General features: G+C 40.6%; 1 protein-coding gene across 1 annotated transcript in view; it reads left to right on the forward strand.

Moving 5' to 3' along the window:
- Positions 1–613: 613 nt before the first annotated feature.
- The window catches only part of LOC133543804 (nardilysin-like), a 46,583-nt gene continuing 32,849 nt past the window's right edge, over positions 614–14,347 (forward strand). The window contains exons 1-7 of the mRNA XM_061888598.1: positions 614–742; positions 2,947–3,159; positions 3,220–3,454; positions 3,562–3,643; positions 8,766–8,919; positions 8,981–9,054; positions 9,148–9,243. Coding sequence (XP_061744582.1) covers positions 2,957–3,159; positions 3,220–3,454; positions 3,562–3,643; positions 8,766–8,919; positions 8,981–9,054; positions 9,148–9,243 — 844 coding nt within the window. The 5' untranslated portion in view covers positions 614–742; positions 2,947–2,956. The remainder of the gene's footprint in view (positions 743–2,946; positions 3,160–3,219; positions 3,455–3,561; positions 3,644–8,765; positions 8,920–8,980; positions 9,055–9,147; positions 9,244–14,347) is intronic.

The raw sequence follows: 14,347 nt of genomic DNA on the forward strand, positions 1-14,347 counted from the left end.
TTTCATTCACGTCCTCCCAGCGCGGGAACAACACACAACAACAGTCACGTTTCCGTCTACCGTAAAGCAGTTGGTCTGCCGTAAACAGCCATGTTGTGACACCTTTTAAACAGGACAATAGTGCCATCTAGTGGACATGCATATGTGACAATTGGTACTCATGTTTTACATTGGAATTCTTTCTCTGTACAATTCCATCCATCCATGTTTCTACCGCTTGTCACTTTCGGGGTGGCGGGAGTGCTGGAGACAATTCCTGCACTTGAAATAAATGAATAGATAAATAAAGCACACCCAGAAAAAAACCTGCTGAAATCGTGAGAAAGAAGCGGAAGTGGTCAATCAGTTCACCAATCAGGTGCCCTGTTGTAGCTGAGAAGGCTCGTCTTCAGCCAATCACAGGCTTCCTTGTTGAAGCAGAGAAGGCTCGTCCTCAGCCAATCACAGGCTTCCTTGTTGCGAGAAGGCTCGTTTTCAGCCAATCACAGGCTTCCTTGTAGCAGGAAAGTCTCGTTCTCAGCCAATCACAGGCTTCCTTGTTGCAACGAGATGGCTCGTTCTCAGCCAATCACAGGCTTCCTTGTTGTAGCGAGAAGGCTCGTTCTCAGCCAATCACAGGCTTCCTTGTAGCGGAGAAGGCTCGTCCTCAGCCAATCACAGGCTTCCTTTCGGCTCCCAATGAGGCTCCTGACTGCGTTGGCCTGGGCGCTTCTTTAACTCCAACAACATCAAATAATCGTCGGTAAGTCCCTTAATGATCTATTTGATTGATTTCCAAGTGCTGTGTCGTATTGTGGACGACATGTGACGTAATAGGCTGCTGAGCCACGGAATCCACGCGTCTTTTCAAGGCAGATTTAAGATAGCTAGCTTGATTCGGCACCGGGATTAAGTCAAAGCTAACATGACAAACTCAAGCCTCTTGTCTTCTTTTTTACACAATTCATCTCGTTTAAACATATAATGCATCTTAATACAGTAGCTGAAAACTGAAGATGGGATGTTTGTCGAAGAAACAATAGTAAAGAATATGTGTGAATATCTGCATGTGCAGCACTCTGTGAGAATGTAAGAAACAACAGTAAAGAATATCTGCATGTTGCAGCACTGTGTGTAAATGTAAGAAACAACAGTAAAGAATGTGTGAATATCTGCATGTTGCAGCACTGTGTGAGAATGTAAGAAACAACAGTAAAGAATGTGTGAATATCTGCATGTTGCAGCACTGTGTGAGAATGTAAGAAACAACAGTAAAGAATGTGTGAATATCTGCATGTTGCAGCACTGTGTGAGAATGTAAGAAACAACAGTAAAGAATGTGTGAATATCTGCATGTGCAGCACTCTGTGATAATGTAAGAAACAACAGTAAAGAATATCTGCATGTTGCAGCACTGTGTGTAAATGTAAGAAACAACAGTAAAGAATGTGTGAATATCTGCATGTTGCAGCACTGTGTGAGAATGTAAGAAACAACAGTAAAGAATGTGTGAATATCTGCATGTTGCAGCACTGTGTGAGAATGTAAGAAACAACAGTAAAGAATGTGTGAATATCTGCATGTGCAGCACTCTGTGATAATGTAAGAAACAACAGTAAAGAATATCTGCATGTTGCAGCACTGTGTGTAAATGTAAGAAACAACAGTAAAGAATGTGTGAATATCTGCATGTTGCAGCACTGTGTGAGAATGTAAGAAACAACAGTAAAGAATGTGTGAATATCTGCATGTTGCAGCACTGTGTGAGAATGTAAGAAACAACAGTAAAGAATGTGTGAATATCTGCATGTTGCAGCACTGTGTGAGAATGTAAGAAACAACAGTAAAGAATGTGTGAATATCTGCATGTTGCAGCACTGTGTGAGAATGTAAGAAACAACAGTAAAGAATATCTGCATGTTGCAGCACTGTGTGAGAATGTAAGAAACAACAGTAAAGAATATCTGCATGTTGCAGCACTGTGTGAGAATGTAAGAAACAACAGTAAAGAATGTGTGAATATCTGCATGTTGCAGCACTGTGTGAGAATGTAAGAAACAACAGTAAAGAATATCTGCATGTTGCAGCACTGTGTGAGAATGTAAGAAATAACAGTAAAGAATATCTGCATGTTGCAGCACTGTGTGAGAATGTAAGAAACAACAGTAAAGAATGTGTGAATATCTGCATGTTGCAGCACTGTGTGAGAATGTAAGAAACAACAGTAAAGAATGTGTGAATATCTGCATGTTGCAGCACTGTGTGAGAATGTAAGAAATAACAGTAAAGAATATCTGCATGTTGCAGCACTGTGTGAGAATGTAAGAAACAACAGTAAAGAATGTGTGAATATCTGCATGTTGCAGCACTGTGTGAGAATGTAAGAAACAACAGTAAAGAATATCTGCATGTTGCAGCACTGTGTGAGAATGTAAGAAATAACAGTAAAGAATATCTGCATGTTGCAGCACTGTGTGAGAATGTAAGAAACAACAGTAAAGAATGTGTGAATATCTGCATGTTGCAGCACTGTGTGAGAATGTAAGAAATAACAGTAAAGAATATCTGCATGTTGCAGCACTGTGTGAGAATGTAAGAAACAACAGTAAAGAATGTGTGAATATCTGCATGTTGCAGCACTGTGTGAGAATGTAAGAAACAACAGTAAAGAATGTGTGAATATCTGCATGTTGCAGCACTGTGTGAGAATGTAAGAAATAACAGTAAAGAATATCTGCATGTTGCAGCACTGTGTGAGAATGTAAGAAACAACAGTAAAGAATGTGTGAATATCTGCATGTTGCAGCACTGTGTGAGAATGTAAGAAACAACAGTAAAGAATATCTGCATGTTGCAGCACTGTGTGAGAATGTAAGAAACAACAGTAAAGAATGTGTGAATGTCTGCATGTTGCAGCACTGTGTGAGAATGTAAGAAACAACAGTAAAGAATCTCTCCATGTTGCAGCACTGTGAGAATGCCTCAGACCAACAAGTCAGTCGGCGCTGGCAACACGTCAGGTCAGGTCTGTGCTCCAGACCTAGGTCAACCCCCACCTCAGCAGGTCTGTGCTCCAGACCAAGGTGAGCCCCCAACTCAGCAGGATTTTAGGACTGCGGAGTCTGACGACCAGGGAGACCCGGAGATCATCAAATCGCCCAGTGACCCTAAGAAATACAGGTGGGAGGGAGCGTGGGATGAAGTGAGCAATCTTCATCTGGTGTGTGCTTTCCCATGCAGATTTATCCAGCTCAGTAACGGCCTGAGAGCCTTGCTCATCTCCGACTTCAGCAGGACTGATGGCAACGGAGAGGAAGTGGGCCAGGGGGAGGCTGGGGACGAGGGGGAGGACAGTGAAGAAGATTCTGGTGAGGGATCAGAAGAGGAAGAGGAGGAAAATGAAGAGGAGGAACAGGACAGCGACTTTGACGAGCTGGATGAGGACAATGTAGCCAAGAAGAAGAAAGAGAAGCAGGTGGGAGACAAATAATGGATGAATTATCATAGATTTAATGTGTGTGTGTGTGTGTGTGTGTGTGTGTGTGTGTGTGTGTGTGTGTGTGTGTGTGTGTGTGTGTCCAGGCTGCGGCTGCATTGTGCATCAATGTGGGTAGCTTCAGTGACCCTGACGACCTCCCTGGCCTCGCCCACTTCCTTGAGCACAGTAAGTCCTGCTCCATAAATCATTCACACTTCCCACAAAGCAGCCCGTGGCTCTTTAGTGCTGCCCCAGTGTCTCCCTGGAGCATTTTTGAAAAAGGATTGAAAATAGAAAAAGATGGCGGAAAAATTATGTTTTTGTTTTTAGTTTGAGAACAAACATGACACAAAGCTTCCCAATTGTTAGAGCTAGCACTGTTGAATATGTTGGTGTGTCTGCTTCACTCATCACACTTTTGTCCTCCTTTTGGCGGTCCTTGAACTCACCATAGTATGGACTGTGATGCAACAGTTTGTTTACATGCACTCGTTCCTTGTCTCATTTTGTCCACCAAACGTTTTATGCTGTGCCTGAATGCACAAAGCTGAACCTTGTTGATGTTATTGACTTGTTGGAGTGCTAATCAGACATATTTGGTCACTGCAAAACTGCAAGCTATTCACTGCTAACATGCTATTTAGGCTAGCTGTATGTACATATTGCATCATTATGCCTCGTTTTTAGCTATAATTGAGCTCATTTAATATCCTTTACTTTTATCCTCTCTGTGTGTAATTTATATTTGCATGTGTCATGACACATTATCTGTATTATATTGTCTGCGTTTCTCATAGTTGTTTGTGTGCCATGTTGTTCCAGACCACAGCATACGTTACCTTGCTTGCAAAGATTGTAACTAATATATTAGAAGAAGACAGTCCGCTGTTTTCTTTAACTTGGACACACACATCTATACCTTTAGCCATTCTGAGACACTCATTTGCAGGAGTTATCTCACCTTCTGATTAGCCTCTGATTTGCTAATGGGTTCCAATGTTGAAAAAATGTGTAGAATAAATATTACATATCAACCTTTCTGTCAACGAAGATTTGCGTCAGCCTGCGACTTGTAATCATTTTGATAGTAGGCTAATATAGCTAATATAGACACTTACATCATGTGTTGTCTTCATTATAACACTTATATAAGACTTTTAAAGGCATTTTGATAGTAGGCCAATATAAGTTTACAAGTTTATTCACAAAACCATACAACATTTACAATAGTGGTGAATGTCATCATTTAAAGATGTTGGTACGTGAAAGGGTCCCCCAAATAAGCGAGAAGAAGCTTTTGACAGGGGGTCCAAAGGACAGTATATACATGGAAAGATGAAACATGGTAGCAAGCACAACAACAAAAACAAAACAACAACAACGCTATATGATAAACACAAGATAATAGTACCAAAGCAAGCACATACATACATACATACACACACACATACATACATACATACATACATACATACACACACACACACACATACATACATACATACATACACACACACACACACACATACATACATACATACATACATACATTCATTCAACCATGCAAAACCCAACAGCAGTCTACCCCACATGAGGCATTAAAGATATGTGGTTAATCGGTAAGTTTTCAGTTTCTTTTTGAAGTTGGAGAATGGATACAGCATCTTGAGGCTCTCATTAAGCTGGTTCCAGATCTTTGGTCCCCTGCATACGACACTGTGAGCGGTACAAGCCAGTAGACCATGTTTACCTGTTATCAGATCTAAGTTAGGAGTGTTGTGGGCATGCTGGGGATGGTAGATAGGAACCAAACTACAGAGCCTAAGATTCAGCCTGTAAATGACTTGATAGGTTAAACAAGCATTTTGATAAATATTGAACTCTGTCTGTCTTAAGAGATGATATTTATGAAATAGATGTCGAGTGGGGGCATTACACTTGGACCATGACAGGGCATAGACACTTACATTATGTGTTGTCTTCATTATAACACTTATATAAGACTTTTAAAGGCATTTTGATAGTAGGCTAATATAGACACTTACATCATGTGTTGTCTTCATTAGATAGATAGATAGTACTTTATTTATTCCGTCAGGAGAGTTCCTTCAGGAAAATTACAATTTTCAGCACTATCCCATTCAAGATCAGACAAACATTACAGGGAGACAGAACAGGATCGCTGACGGGTCTGCCAGCTTCCAGCGCCCCTTACAAAAAAGATGACATACAGGTAAACAAGGGGGGGAGGAGGAAAAAATAGAAGATTAAAATAAAATAAAAAATCGGTCTTAGCCTAGGCCCTGGAGTGGGGGTGCAGACTGAGGCCAAGGGAAAAAAACAACAACTCATAGCCATTATAACACTTATATAAGACTTTTAAAGGCATTTTGATAGTAGGCTAATATAGACACTTACATCATGTGTTGTCTTCATTATAACACTTATATAAGACTTTTAAAGTCATTTTGATAGTAGGCTAATATAACTAATATAGACACTTACATCATCAAAGGCATTTTGATAGTACGCTAATATGGACACTTACATCATGTGTCACGGTACATGTATTTGTATTGAACCGTTTCGGTACGGGGGTTTCAGTTCGGCAGGCGGGCGTACGGAACGAGTTTGGAAGCAGAAGTCTTCACAAGCTGCTCTGCTTTCTGCCTCTGTCTGAGTAGTGAGCACCCAGCATTGTCCCGCCCACACAACCATCTGATTGGTTACATACAAAGCCAATCAGCAGTGCATTTTCAGAGCGATGTAGTCCATGCTTTAGCGTCGAGCAGATATTTCTTTAGCAGGGGAGCAGCGGACTCTACCCAAATTATACTAAACACTTCCCAGTCACAACTATTACAAACATCACTATGAGCCCGTTGACCTTCTAGAAACTTAAACTGCAGCTCAGCTAGCTCACAGTATAGGCTTGAGGTGAAGGCTAATTAGCTTTTAGCGTAACGTTAGCTCATTTTGCTGTGTGTGTGTGTTAGTGTGTGCGTGCGTGTGTGTGTGTGTGTGTGTGTGTGTGTGTGTGTGTGTGTGTCTGTTAGGAGCAGCAGTGTGTGTGTGTGTGTGTGTGTGTGTGTGTGTGTTAGGGGTAGCAAAGCCCTGTCTGTCTGTTATTTCATTGAACTCTATTGTGTTTAGGGATGAATAGTCTCTCCTATTTCTATTGTACTATTTTGCAGCTATAGTTACATGAATCATTAGTAATGTAGCAGCCTAGTTTTGAATAGCATGGTCCCTGCTATCACATGTTGATAAAAATACAACATTTACATAATAAAAGTCAACTACAGGCTTCCCAAATGCTGTAATAAATTAAGCATGATGAGTTGACATTAAACAGTTTCAATGGAAACTGTTTAATGTTGCACTTTTTATATGTAGAAGAAAGTTTTTTGCCATTGTATTTAATCAAAGCAACAACTTGAGGCAGTTTAATGTGGATTAACGTGGGCAGAATTATTATAGTGTTCCCAATGTTAAAAGGATGAAGCCATTGTTTACAAATTTGGTAAATAAATAACCCAAAAATGTATACTTTGTTGTTTTCTTACTGTACCGAAAATGAACCGAACCGTGACCTCTAAACCGAGGTACGTACCAAACCGAAATTTTTGTGTACCGTTACACCCCTACTTCATTTTAACACTTACATACGGTTTTTCATTTTTTGCGGCTCCAGACAGATGTGTTTTTGTATTTTTGGTCCAATGTGGCTCTTTCAAAATTTTGGGTTGCCAATCCCTGGTATAACTTGACCCCTCTCCCAAAAAATAATCAGTCACTTGTTTGACACACTATTTGAAATAATTTTGCTAGCTTTTCAATTGTTGCTGCTTTTTGTACAAGGTACTTTATTGAGATTTTTTCAAGTGTTGACAGACTTTTAATGACTTTTAATGACCACTTGTGACCTCAGGGACAATGATGTTTTTGCCATAGCAGGATATGATGGAGCGTGTGTAGCACCTAGCTTCACTAGAACCACGCTGGGAGACCAGGAAAGACTGCTGTGTTGTTTCTTTTAAGCTTAATAAGCTTATGTTGTTATACAGAGGTTTAGATATAACAATTTTATTGACAAATTAATAAAAAATATTTTTTAATGTCACTGTATTGCCATATTCCACTACTTTTTTAAACATATAAATCGCTTGCTTGAATATTCCCTTATATTGGTCATTTTAACGTGAAATAAATGATATTGGTATTACGATATTTTCTTAATTCATATCTCGTTTAAAAAAAATATATATATATATCTTACAAACTCCATATACCGCCACACCCTACGTGCAGGTATATCTGCAATATATATAAAAATCACGTCCACATTGCAGACATGCTGACAACGCTCCAGTGCATTTTTTTTTTTTTACATTCGGTTTCGGTAGCATGGTTTTTGGTGATCAAAGTCTTTTTTTGGTGGTCAAGTTTCAATAGTGCACAAATAATAGGCTATGTGTATATCAAATCATACTGTAATGACCAGCTAATGTTGACGTTTTATGTTCGTGTGGTTTGGATTAGATGTCAGTTTGTCCCATGTTTACAAAAACACCGTCTGTGCCTGAAAGGTGATTAGCGGAGAATGAGGATGTGTTGTTGTGTGTCCGGCGGGGAAGGAAACTAAAGTCTTTTCATGGGCGGTAAAACCTGTTGGAGTTGGGCCGTAAGATTGGTAATAAAAGTTAAAAATAGCATAAGACTTTGTGTGATTTCTTCTGGGGGTTACAATATATTACTTGAATTAGTTTTTGAGTAGAAAAAAGCCCTTATTTTCAAGGTGTGGCGATAATAAAAATGCGCCACATTCAATTACATTAAAGGGAAACCCTGTAAGTTGAAATTACTACTGCCTTGTCGCACAGCATGATTTTACCACATCCACTAACAACTTTCTTTTGATTTGCTATTTGCGCATGAACCAAGTGTTTACTGTTTTTGTCGTCAAGATTAAAAACCTTTAGCGCCTATTTTTCTTTTTGTCACATGTAAATGTTAAGGCAGCGGCTACTTTTGGTTTGGATTTTGGGCTAGGTGGACAAGCCATGGTTAGCCAATTGGAAGAGCGTGGACATAAATCTCTTTTATTAAGTTATTATTTTTGTTGTGGAAAATAATGGCCAAGGAAGAAGATTTAGTCATTGTAAAAAATATCAGGCTTGTTAAAGAGGAACATCTTCAATCTAAAGTCCTTGTTGCCATTTAATGGCCTCAGACTGTCTTCAATATATGCAGTGGCGTCGTTCCTCTGTTCCTTCACCTCCTCATTTTCCCTTCTCTTCCTCTTCAGTGGTGTTCATGGGTAGCGAGAAGTATCCGGCGGAGAACGGCTTCGACGCCTTCCTCAAGAAGCACGGTGGAAGTGACAATGCCTCCACGGACTGCGAGAGAACCATCTTCCAGTTTGACGTACAGAAGAAACATTTCAGGGAGGCGCTCGACAGGTGAGCTCGCCACCTCCTCCAGAACTTACTAGTGTCTGCTGGATACCTTTTTGTGTTCCAGGTGGGCGCAGTTCTTCATCTGTCCTCTGATGATTGAAGACGCCATCGACAGGGAGGTGGAGGCGGTGGACAGCGGTTAGTCCGTGATGACATCATTCATTGTCGGTCCACTTACGGCATGCATGTAATACCTTTTTAAGGTTGTGTATTCTCTCCTGTCGTGCTCAGAATATCAGTTAGCCAGGCCTTCGGACTCACATCGTAAGGAGATGTTATTTGGAAGCTTGGCCGTCCCGGGACATCCGATGAGCAAGTTCTGCTGGGGTAAGAACCGCTTGGTCATCTTAGTTGTGACAGCAGATTTTAGCCACAAAAATGTTTCAGTCATATTTTAGTCATCTAAATGGATTTACTGTAGCTTTAGTCAAGTTTTAGTCGACTAAAATATAAAGTTGAGCATTAAAAAGTTGTATACGTTAACTGTTGGCAATTTGGAGTACACAACTTGGAGAAATCCTATGTGAACTATGATCATAATTGCCAATCCTCCCGGATTTTCCGGGAGACTCCCGAAATTCAGCGCCTCTCCTGAAAATCTCCCAAAATTCAGGCGGAGCTGGAGGCCACACCCCCTTCAGCTCCATGCGACCTGAGTGACGCGTCGACAGTCTTTCCCACAATATGAAGAGCAAGCCTACCCAATGACGTCATAACTAGAATGATCGAGGGCGAGTTCTTGGTTTCTTATGTGGGTTTATTGTTAGGCAGTTTCATTAAAGGGGAACATTATCACAATTTCAAAAGGGTTAAAACCAATAAAAATCAGTTCTCAGTAGCTTATTTTATTTTTGGAATTTTTTTCCCAAATTTTACCCGTCCCGGAATATCCCTAAAAAATGCTTTAAAGTCCCTGATTTTCGCTATCTGCGAAGATACTGTCCATTTTCCTGTGACGTCACATAGCGATGCCAATACAAACAAATGGTGGATAGGACAGCAAGCTATTAGCTCGGATTCAGACTCAGATTTCAGCGGATTAAGCGATTCAACAGATTACGCATGTATTGAAACGGATGGTTGGAGTATGGAGGCAGATAGCGAAAACGAAATTGAAGAAGAAACGGAAGCTATTGAGCGAATAGCTATTGACGCTCTTCGACCATGTTTGCCTTAGCATCGCCGGTAAAATGTGCAGACCAACGATCGGAAGTTTCGCATCTTGTGACACTGGATCAACTTAAATCTGTCGATTGGTAAGTGTTTGTTTGGCATTAAATGTGGGTGGAAGGAAACGCTGGATGTAAATATAGCTACAAATGTACATGCAGCTAGCCTAAATAGCAGTCATGCAGCGACCAAATATGTTTGATTAGCACATAAGTCAACAACATCAACAAAACTCACCTTTGTGATTTATTTGACTTTATCGTTGGAAATGTATCTGCAGGTTATCCATACATCTCTGTGCCATGTCTGTCTTAGCATCGCCGGTAAATAGCATGTTAGCATCGATTAGCATGCCTTGCTAATCGATGCACATTCTACGTAAATCAACTTGAATCCGTCCTTGATGGTGTTGTTACTGTTAAATATGGGTGAATAAACACGTCTATTCTGGTTCACAACTTTTAATCAACTGCCGCACAGAGGAAAAACCGGAAACACTTTTTCCTTCCCGCCAATCAACACTGCGCATGCGTTAACTCCGTATCCCGCCCATAAACACTGCGCATGCGCTAACCCAGTATATGGAGAAACATGTTAACAATCTCCCTATCTTTTATATAAAAAAAATAAATAGCACATGTTTCTTAAGAACAAATACATGTCTTTTAAACAACAGAAACAATACAATCAACTTAGGTAAGAACCCATCTTCCTTCACTCAATGCTTTCGAAAGCATCAAGGGTGATGCCCCCTTTTTCGTAAGACAGTCAGCCAGTTGAGCTTTTGTTGCTGACCAAAGTACCTTTTGTATTTTTTTTGTTGTGAATAAGTTCTTTGATGCCACTTATATCTAACCGAAGCCTTTTCTCTGTTACCTGTTTTGTTGATCGAAGAGCATCATAGAGAGAATGATTATCAGTCACACAAAGTAACGCTGGAGCATTTAGACCAGCGGTGCCAGTAGTGAGCTCAGAATAGAGGGTGGCAAGAAACACTGCATTGTCTATTCCATCCGACATGGCCAAAGTTTCTCCGGCAAGGGTGCTTCGAACCACACGTCGAATTCTCTTGGACTGCCAGAAAAGGGGGAAGAATTTACCTCCTTTTCCCATTAGGGTGATCAACATGCCCTCTTGTGTACCTCCATCAGGAAGATTTCCTAATGAAGCATCGCTGAATACAGTTAGGTTTAAGGCACTATCATTTCCCAAATGTTGAAATTTTAAAGTCACTTTTTCAGCTTTAAGTTTACGAACTAACTTATTAGCATTGTGAATTGATTGCACAGTCGCATTCTTTAGACTAGAGGCCAGACTACAAGAATCAAACATTACGTCAGGTCTTGTCTGTTTTGCAACCCAGAGTATCTGTCCTATTTTTGATCTGAGTTGTTCTTTTTCTGTTTCATTAAGAGGAGCATCTCTTTCTAGAGCACGGACTGGCTGTAAGTGAATGGGGTGCAGACTTTCAATGTAGCTGTGCTGATGCAACTCTACACAATCATTAACAGTTTCAATATCCATTCCCAAATAGCAGAAATTGTCATGTTCCTCACGTCCCACTTGGAACTCAGACTTCAGTTTAGGGATCACATTTTCTGAAAAGTTTGATGAGCCTGCCCACATAAAATCATCTACGTGACATGCGAGTACACCTGTCACTGTGTTTTCATCATCCAGCCAATAAAATACTGCTGGGTCTACCTGTGACACTTTACCACCTGTGCTCAGCATGATTTCCTTCACCTTGTTGTATGAATAGAGAGATGCATCAGCAAGCCCATACACACACTTCTTTAGTTTCCAAATAACCCCCTTACAGTTAGTTTCTGGAGGAGGGTGGACATAAATGTCTCTCGACAACTCCATACCCTGTAAAAAGGCAGACTTAATGTCCATGGAATGGACTTTCCAATGATTTTGACAAATGACACTTAGCAATAGCCGTAGAGATTCAGAAGCACAGGTTGGTGAATCTTTTTGTAGATTTTTTAAATTAAGTTCTTCAAACCCCCTTGCTACAAGTCTGGCTTTGGGTACAATACCAGTGTCACTTTCTTTGAGACTACAGACCCACCTAGTGGAGATACACTTTTGTCCTGTATTTTCAGTCTCTTCAAAAACATTATTGCTTTTCCAGCTTTCTATCTCTGCCTGTTTGGCTGCATCAAATGATATGTCTTTTGTTATGAGTACATCAGCCTCCCCGACAGCTGACTCAGTGTTAAGATGCTGTACACACGACATGTCAACAGCCTCTTTTAGTCCAGTACTGCCATCCGGCTCAATATGCTGCACATTATACCAGTTTTTATAGCTTCCTGTTGCTTTACCTGCTCTACTGAGTACTTTAGCCCTACATGTTACACTTGTATCTCTTTTCACGTAAGTTACAATATGTCCTGTTTTAAACTTCACATTAGAAGCAGGGAGAAGATTATCACAGGCACTGTGATTAATTTGAGGTGCATCACTTTGAATTACACCTTCACTTGTGTTTCCCTCTCCATCACTGTCATGTTCACTTTCACTGTCTGTGTTTTTTTCATTATCTGAGCTACATGATGGTATGTGTAAAGCATCTGTGTCACTATCAGCGGTTATGTTCTCTTCATGTTTTTCACATCCTGTTTCAGTGTGAACTTTACTTTGTGTCATTTCCTTGTCTTTAATCTGTGTGTGCACCTTATCAAGTCGTGAATGATGAACTCTAACTAGAGTACCTCCATGTCTTCCAAACACAACAGCTCCATCTTGACCAATCACCACTCCTGGTCCCTTCCACTCTGCACTATCTCCTCGTTTATAGTAAACCTTTTCTCCTGTCTCATATTTTTCATCTGTGTGTCTAAGCTGTTTTCTTAATGCCCTTCTTATCCTCTCTGGACATTCAACTTCAGTAAAAGCCTTCCTTGAGGCATGCAGAGCTGATATGTGTTCTCCTACTCTTGTGCTCACTGTAGTGCAGGTAGCTCATTTACCAATACATTGGGAAGATTAGGATTTTGACCAAATACCAGTTGATGTGGACTATAACCATGTACACTGTGCATGCAGTTCTTAGCCATTAAGGCCCAGTCCAAGGCAGTACTCCAGTCACAATCTTTTTCGTGTTTAACTTTCTGGATGATGTTCGTGAGTGTCTGATTATGACGTTCCAACAGTCCGTTGCTCCATGGGCTGTATCCTGCGGTTGTTTTGATCTCGATATTGAAGTTTTCTGCCATGTCCCTGAACTCTACATTGTTAAATTCTCCTCCGTTGTCACTGAAGAGCTTCTTGGGAGGACCAAGGACACTTATCCATGTGTGGATGAAAGAGTTGACAATTACAGAAGATTTCTTGGTTTTCACAATATTTCCAGCGCTGAAACGTGTGAAATGGTCCATTATATGTAAATACCAAATGCCTGACTCAAGCTCGTGCAGGTCCACCGCCACAGTTTCATTGTATTCCGAAGCAAGAGGCAAACCAACATCTAGCTTTGGCTTTGTCTTGCTATATCTTTGGCACGTGTGACATGCATCCACTATTTGTTGCAAAATATTGAGACAGTCCTGGTCTTTGTTCCCTGAACTTTGATTTAGCCTATGCAGGCGATCTGCTGATGCATGGCCAAATTGTCTGTGAAGTTTAAGGAGGACCTTGTTCTTCTTGATTGTGGACATGTTTTCTGTTACAATCAGGACTTCATCTTCAGCACATAAATCTTGAATCTGATATTCCATGTCATCTTTGTCTCTTATGTCTACACAGTAATGTCCTGAGCTGGTAAACTGAAGAGGTATCTGCTGCTCAAACATCACTACCCTGTCGTTTTCTATGTCTAACGTAGTTCCTGCCTTTTTTAATGATGTTTTACTCAGCAGGAGTGGAATATTGACTTTGACGACTTCTGTCTCAATGTTACACTTTGTCCATCCTATTTTAGCAGGTAGATGCACTTTTCTGGTGGAATGAATCACATTTCCATCTCCAAAACGAAACATTCTGTTGCTAGACCTTTCTGTACTTCTTAGCTTATTTACCTGCTTTTAATTGGGATTTTGTACAAAACTTTCAAGCCACTTTTCTCCACACACTGTGCGAGTGCAGGCGGTGTCTATGATCGCTGAGCTTGCTGCTTCAGTCATAGAAATCTCAGCTTTAGACTGGGGATCATTCGTTAACAGCGTGATATTAACTTCATCCAAATTGTCATTTTCAGTCAATCTTACTTGTTCGTGCTTTTTGTGCGGGCAGTCCTTTGCCCAGTGGCATG

The sequence above is a fragment of the Nerophis ophidion genome, linkage group LG26 (assembly GCF_033978795.1).
Source record: "Nerophis ophidion isolate RoL-2023_Sa linkage group LG26, RoL_Noph_v1.0, whole genome shotgun sequence".
Taxonomy (NCBI): Eukaryota; Metazoa; Chordata; class Actinopteri; order Syngnathiformes; family Syngnathidae; genus Nerophis; species Nerophis ophidion.